This window comes from Mytilus edulis, chromosome 5 (assembly GCF_963676685.1).
Source record: "Mytilus edulis chromosome 5, xbMytEdul2.2, whole genome shotgun sequence".
Classification (NCBI taxonomy): domain Eukaryota; kingdom Metazoa; phylum Mollusca; class Bivalvia; order Mytilida; family Mytilidae; genus Mytilus; species Mytilus edulis.
This window is the reverse complement of record NC_092348.1, coordinates 9,646,491-9,654,267: the sequence shown is the minus strand read 5'-3', so window position 1 is coordinate 9,654,267 and position 7,777 is coordinate 9,646,491. Positions and strand designations below refer to the sequence as shown.

The window sequence follows — 7,777 nt, the reverse complement described above, 5'->3', positions numbered from 1 at the left end:
AGAGTTATTTCCCCTGTATTGTTATTATTTTTCACTGTAACGCAAAAGTTCATTTGATCTATACCCATATAACTATAATTATTGAAGAAGACATGTCAAGTTCTCGAACAGAGAACTCATTTGCTTAATAATCAAAACTTGACTACCTGGCAACGACACGTTTTTTTGTTTAAATCATCTGAACGAAGGTGCAGTAAGTATGACGATCACGATGGGTGGAAATATAAATATATGCAATGTACATTCCCTTCTAATTAAGCGCATTTATAATAAAGTAATCTTTATTTTAATTCGGGTTGCAAAATACCTAATAAAAAAGGAACATGAGCCATATGAATAGCTGAATAATTTTATTAAACTTTTATACCCTAGTAATACAAATATTTCACAAAAAATGTGGGGAGAAGTAAGCCAGGGCGAATGGGCAAATGGACTCTAGTATGGGTGAAAGAACTCAATGCCAATGAACCCAGGGCAAACATGTTATCAGGGCGAACGAACCCAATACCACAACTACCTGCATTACTACTAGGACACACTGTCTGGTATTTTTGAGGCTCTCTAGATGCGACAGCCATTTTGCATGATGTCCATATGATGTGTCTGCCATGCCGCCCCATTGTTCATACCCTGTACAGATGTATCGTGCATACTTTTAACATGTTTAAGTTTTAATCCATTGATCATGTTGAGGTTATAGCATAGAATATAATGATACAACCTACCCAATGTTAGTCCCAGATTACTCAGACGTCCAACGGCTGTTTTGCCAGACAAGCTGTGGCAAAACAGCCGTTGGACGTCTGAGTATTGTCGGACTACCCAATGTATGTCTATCCCCCTTGAAATCAGCTTAATCATGTTTATAGTGATCTTGATTTGTTTTTCATTTACTGCTTTAGCCTCAAAACTTTAGGCTTTACAATTTCTTGACAAGAGCATAATTAATACTTTTAAGTTTACCAGAAAAATAAAAATGAGCAATTAATCATCTTCTTAATTTAAAAAAAAAATCATTGTCAGATTACTTATTAATAGGGGGTCTCATTGGGGGGGTCCCTATCCCGGATCCTGCTTACTATTTTGTCAGATTCCCGTATCCCACTTACACTATGTACGTAAGCAATTCTCATTTTTTTGTCATTTCCCGGGTCCCGTTAGACCTCATTTCCTGTTTTCACGACACAAATAATTTTACTTTCACGTGTCCCGCTTACAAAAAATCGGCAACCATGCGTCACGCTTAGACCCCAATGAGACCCACTTAATAAGTCTTTGTTTTATATTTCAAACTTAACTGAACTTATTGTTTTAACCATGACAAATAGGGCTCTTCACGGTTAGGTCAGCCATGTTGGATAGGGGGCAGATTTTTTTGAAAGAGGTGGAAATAGTATGAAAGTATGGGAAATCATTTGCATGTTTCTAATTATATATATATATAAGCAACTGCTTAAATGATGTGTTCCTGTATTTTTCACACTATTTTTACCTCCATCATGTCCATTGTGAAAATCTACCCCCTATCCAATATGGCTGAACTAACGTGAAGAGCCCTATAAATCTCCCATTTTGGATATTCATTCTTATTTGTTTTATTAATTCAGTTTGTTTTACGCAAGATATTAAATATCCATTTAGAAAGTAATAAAAAAAAATTAAGAATTGAATGCTTCTTATTGTAAATTCATTGGGGTGTAAAAGTGTTGACAGAAGTACATTTTGTATGACGCGCGGAAGACTCTTCACAAAGTTACCTGGATATATAAAGGTACAATGTAGTTGACCTGTTTGGGTTGGTAAATTTCTCCATGCACTCTTCAAATGTTTTATAAAATGTGCTGTTCTAATTTTTACAAGATTAAGACATGTAAGGTCTCTTTCATTGTTGGTGCCAGAGGTAATGTCACATCTATCATAAAATTGAGAATGGAAATGAGTCAAAGAGACAACAACCCGACCATATAACAAACAACAGCAGAAGGTCATCAATAGGTCTTCAATGCAGCGAGAAATTCCCGCACCCGGAGGCGTCCTTCAGCTGGCCCCTAAATAAATATATATACTTGTTATATATGATGAATGCCATACTAAACTCAAAATTATACACAATTAACTAAAGTTAAAAATAATACAAGACTAACAAAGGCCAGAAGCTCCTGACTTGGGACAGGCGCAAAAATGCGGCGGGGTTAAACAATCAATGTTTATGAGATCTCAACCCTCCTCCTATATCTCTAGCCAATGTAGAAAAGTAAATGCATAACAATACGCACATTAAAATTCAGTTCAAGAGAAGTCTGAGTCTGATGTCAGAAGATGTTACAAAAGAAACTAAACAAAATGACAATAATACATAAATAACAATTGACTACTAGCAGTTAACTGACATGCCAGCTCCAGACTTCAATTACACTGATTGAAAGATTATGTCTTCATCATATTAATATCAGGCACAATCCCTCCCGTTAGGGGTTTAGTATCGTACCATCATAACATATATGAGAAGAACACAACCTGTGTCATGCCAACAACTGGTTTTTATACGCTCGTCAAAATTTTGACGGGACGTATTATGGTATACAAATGTCCGGTGTCCGTCTGTCCGGCCGTCTGTCCGGCGTAAACATGTCGCACCGTACCTTGAGAACAACTTATCCAAATTTCATGAAACTTAATATAGTTGTTTCTTATGATGGTCAAATGATCTGTATACTTTTTGGTGAAAATAAGATTTAAACTTTTTGAGTTAGTCCAAAAAAAAAAATATGTCTGTTTCCTGTTTCCTATCGACCCTGACTCAAAGCCCCCGACCCTAGATCTTTTTATTCAATTCCGGAAAAAAAATCGTTTCCGGTCCAGAAAAATTCGTTTCCGGTCCAATCCAGATGACCCTAACCAAACATGACATTTAACCATCTGCAAATCTGACAGGGAGTGCAAAAATAATAAAAAAAAAAAAAATCCTGACCTACCGACCCTGATTTTTTTGCCTTGGCAGCAGGAAACAGACATATATTTTTTTTGGACCTTACAGCACTTTGTAACTAAAACAGGAGTGTGTTTTTTTTCACATGTCGCACCGTATCTCAAAAACGTTTCTTGATTATTGCTTAAAACTTTACACACTTCTTAGTTATATTAATCTTAATATCTGTATACTTTTTGGTAATGATTCAAAATTTCATTTTTGAGTTTTTGAGTATTTTGTAAAAAAGGGGGAGGTTTTTTTTACATGTCGCGTCGTATCTCAAAAACGATTTATGATTATTGCTTAAAACTTTACACACTTCTTTGTTATATTAATCTAAAGATCTGTATACTTTTTGGTGATGATTCAAAATTTCATTTTTGAGTTATTGAGTATTTTGTAAAAAAGGGGGAGGTTTTTTTTACATGTCGTGCCGTATCTCAAAAACGATTTATGATTATTGCTTAAAACTTTACACACTTCTTTGTTATATTAATCTAAAGATCTGTATACTTTTTGGTGATGACTCAAAATTTTATTTTTGTGTTATTGAGTATTTTGTAAAAAAGGGAAGGTTTTTTTTTACATGTCGCGCCGTATCTCAAAAACAATTTATGATTATTGCTTGAAACTGTACACACTTCTTTGTTATACTAATTTAAACATCTGTATACTTTTTGGTTTGATTCAAAATTTTATTTTAGTGATATTTGTAAAAAAAAAACCAGGGTGGGGGGGGATGGGTTTCACATGTCCCGCCGTGTCTCAAAAACAATAAATGGTTATTGCTTAAAACTTCCTCAGAAACTATTTATGATTATTGCATAAAACTTCTACACAAGACGTCGGGCGTATCATGCGCTCATGGCGCAGCTGTTTATTAAATAAATGTGTTGTACCGATGCAATGTATACTTTGTAATCGACTGAAACCCAGATTTAATGTAACTTTGTTATATATATCATATTTATTTGTTTTAATCATTTGAAGTACATATACATGTATATAAATGTATTTAAATTCATGTATATACATGTATTTAAGAACACAGAACTACCAGGGTATGTACAATACATGTATGTTTAAATCTGTAAGGGCTTTCAGCAGTTTTCATATCAGCTCTTCAGACAGAACTACATAATATCATTCATCTACTGTCTGAAAAGCTGTTTTGACAATGGCTGAAAGTGCTAACAGTTTAAAACATGTATTAGTTCTTTGTGTTTTTCATTTTTTTTCTTTCTTACAAATTTATATTTCTTGTCATGACTGTAAGAAATAAGTCAACATTGCAATAATTGTCAATTGACCCCTATATTGCTTTTCAGGCTTGAAAGATGTATAAGGCCCATATTTTAAAGTATGTCAGTATGATATGGTACTAGCGATATATGTACAGACAAGACATTACAACAAATGGCTTCATACTGATTTCAGTTCTATACATGTTAAACATTTTTAATCTCAATTTTTTATGATTTATATGTTATATTCTTATATTTTTACATAGTTAGGTTCCAGTGTGACAGACAGAAAATATGGTATAGAAGATATCTACTATGGTAGATAAGTATGATGAAGATTTGTATGAAAACCCATTCTTCATTGCTTTACAGACCAACTTTCCACAACTGAATGAAGAGGCAACATCCAGTTGTTGGACAGTAAGTAAATATATCTACTAGTAGTATACATTCTGCGTATTGTTATGCGTTTACTTTTCTACATTGGCTAGCGGTATAGGGGGAGGGTTGAGATCTCACAAACATGTTTAACCCCGCCGCATTTTTGCGCCTGTCCCAAGTCAGGAGCCTCTGGCCTTTGTTAGTCTTGTATTATTTTAATTTTAGTTTCTTGTGTATAATTTGGAAATTAGTATGGCGTTCATTATCACTGAACTAGTATATATATTTGTTTAGGGGCCAGTTGAAGGACGCCTACGGGTGCGTGAATTTCTCGCTACATTGAAGACCTGTTGGTGACCTTCTGCTGTTGTTTTTTCCTATGGTCGGGTTGTTGTCTCTTTGGCACATTCCCCATTTCCATTCTCAATTTTATTATATCGCTGATACTGTTAATTGGGTTATTTTGGTTGTAGTCTTATTTTGGTTTATTTGGTGCATCGAATGAAAGTGCCAAAATTAAACACATGAAAATAAATCAAACACTAGAAATTGAAACGCCAAAATCGTGTACCGGTACACATGGTACAACAATATCGTTATGTTAATTGTTAGGGGAAATATTTTATGTTATCATGTCTCCGTATATTTACTATAATTCTATACATATTTAGCCAAATCTGCAAATAAATACCTGATATATAATTTGACAACATCACAGATCAGAAATCACTTCATGCTAGTGATTGTAAAAAATTCAGCTCTTTAGGATTGATAGTCGACTCCTTAATTTAAGCACATAAACTAAAGAATTAAAAATATCTAAAGTGTAAATATATTTCAGGTCTGTATACCACGATATTCCTCTGTGGAACATGGAAGTTTTACTGAACAAGATGTTAAAGATCATATTATTATTACAGCACAGACGGAAACAGACATTTATTCAACTTGGTCAGGAAAGGTAAACTTGGGTTGTCATATATGTCTGGTTAGAGGTCATAATCTAGATTTAATCATATTAACATTTAAGTAGCAGCATCATTGTGAGTAGTTGTTGAGATTGTTTAACAATGAACAAAAAGAAGATTTTAGTTAACACCATTTTATGAAATGCATCTTACAAGTAATGTTATCAAAATTACTAATGCAAGTTTTTTGTTTTTGCAAAAAATACCCTGTCACAATTTTTCAGATGATGCTGGGTAATCTCAATGTGAAAGCGACCCAAAAACATGATTTAAACCATCTAACTGTAAAATTCAGAAATTATTGCGTACATTTATCATTGGGATTTTGTCATTTATTACTAAAATGCAATTTTAATTTTGCGATATTGAGAAAAATCCTGTTTAATTCATATAATTTTTTTTTTGAATGCAACTTTTAAATTATTGCAATATAAAGTTTTTTAAACCCTGTTGCACTTTTTCGCAATAATCATGATAATAAAAATATCTCAATAATTTCCGAATTTATAGTATTACAATGTAGGTCATTGTACAATATTGCAATGTGTAAATAGTCCTGACTCTCCAAAAGTCATGTTAGAACAACAAAGAACATAGCAAATCTGATATTATCAGATTATTACATGGCATTTTTCATATCGCATGTATTATCAGCCCAAGAGCCGCATGGCTCGAGGGCTAATATTGACCGAGGGCTGATAATACATGCGATAAGAAAAATGACATGTTATGATCTTTTTATCATATGCTTCAACAGTAGAGAAAAATACAGATTCATATATTGATCCTTCTACGTGGTTCCCGAAAAGAAGTTGAAAGAGTAAAAAGTTCACGGACGTCGTAACCAAAATTTGATACATTCAATATGAAATCTTTCTATCATATGCCTCAACAGAGAAAAAAAAAACCACATTTTAATATTGACGAATCGACTAAAAATAATTCAACAATATACATAATAAACATTGTTTGGTAAAGTCAACTTTTTTAAAGTAACTTTCTAAATTATGTTTCAGAAAAACTTAAAAACTGCATTTATTTAATATTTTTTTTTTTTTTTTTTAATTTAATGTAATCATTTTACACAATATACTTTCCACTATTCAAATAATTGTTTTGTGCACTACTTTGTAATGTTTTTCACTGAAAACGTAGCATTGAGGTGTATTTTCCGGAATTTGCCGAGTATCACCGGAATGCCATGTGATAACAATACGGAAAGGCATGTGATAACAATTGAAGCATGTGATAAACTTTTCATATCAGCCCGCTAAACACCAATTCGAAAAATATGGAAAATACTTTAATTTATCATACGGTAAAAATCATATGTTATTTAGTCTAAGTATATGATAAAAACATATATAACACTGTATAAGAAGTTGTCAGTTCTGAACAATATGTGTTTTTAGGAAAATTAATTTCTTGTAGTGTATTTTTTACAAATTGGATTAACAATAAATTTAAAAAAGTAAGGTTTACAAACAATAAGTTAAAAATCAGTTACTCCCTCAGTATCCATGGCAATGATGGACTGGACCAGTGGTAATACAAACAAACTCCTCTGGATCAGCAGTAACATATATTATTTTGTTTTGCAAAAAAGTTAGTATTGATTTACATAGATTTCTTAAGGGGACTGCTGAGGACCTGCTCTGGGTGTGGGATTTTCTCGCTGCGCTGAAGACCCATTGGTGGACTTCGGTTGTTGTCTGCTCTTTGGTAGGGTTTCTGTCTCTTTGACATATTCCTCAATTCCATTCTCAATTTTATTCATATTTTCTCATTTTAGAAAGTCTGCATCACAGATGGAAAGCTTTCATTAAAGATAGGCAATGAAGAAAATAAGGTACAGTTTAATTTTACTAAGGGATATTCTATTTAATGAAAGTTGGAAGTTACGAAGATATCAAAACATGTTTGTATCTTACACCGTAATATTGTACCATGTCAAATGGTATTTAAGATAAACAAAAGGGTCTTGTTGCCTCATAATGACCAATACAGTTATTTAAAATCACATGTTACAACTACATATTGTTGATGTTCATCTTGACAGTCCTGAAAGTCTTCAGTGATAATCTAAAAAACTTTTATTTTAAGCAAGTTTTCAAGTTTTTGATATTTTATAATAAACACATACATTGTATTGTTTTACTGATGAAAACAGCAATTACTAAATCCGATACTTATTATTCTTGCAAAGTTTCTAT

The 7,777-nt window shown here is 32.7% G+C and overlaps 1 protein-coding gene across 1 annotated transcript in view; it reads left to right on the top strand.

The window, feature by feature from the left end:
- Positions 1-7,777, top strand: part of LOC139522911 (ankyrin repeat domain-containing protein 27-like) — a 49,378-nt gene continuing 41,601 nt past the window's right edge. The window contains exons 1-4 of the mRNA XM_071316540.1: positions 1-193; positions 4,482-4,635; positions 5,438-5,557; positions 7,357-7,413. Coding sequence (XP_071172641.1) covers positions 4,531-4,635; positions 5,438-5,557; positions 7,357-7,413 — 282 coding nt within the window. The 5' untranslated portion in view covers positions 1-193; positions 4,482-4,530. The remainder of the gene's footprint in view (positions 194-4,481; positions 4,636-5,437; positions 5,558-7,356; positions 7,414-7,777) is intronic.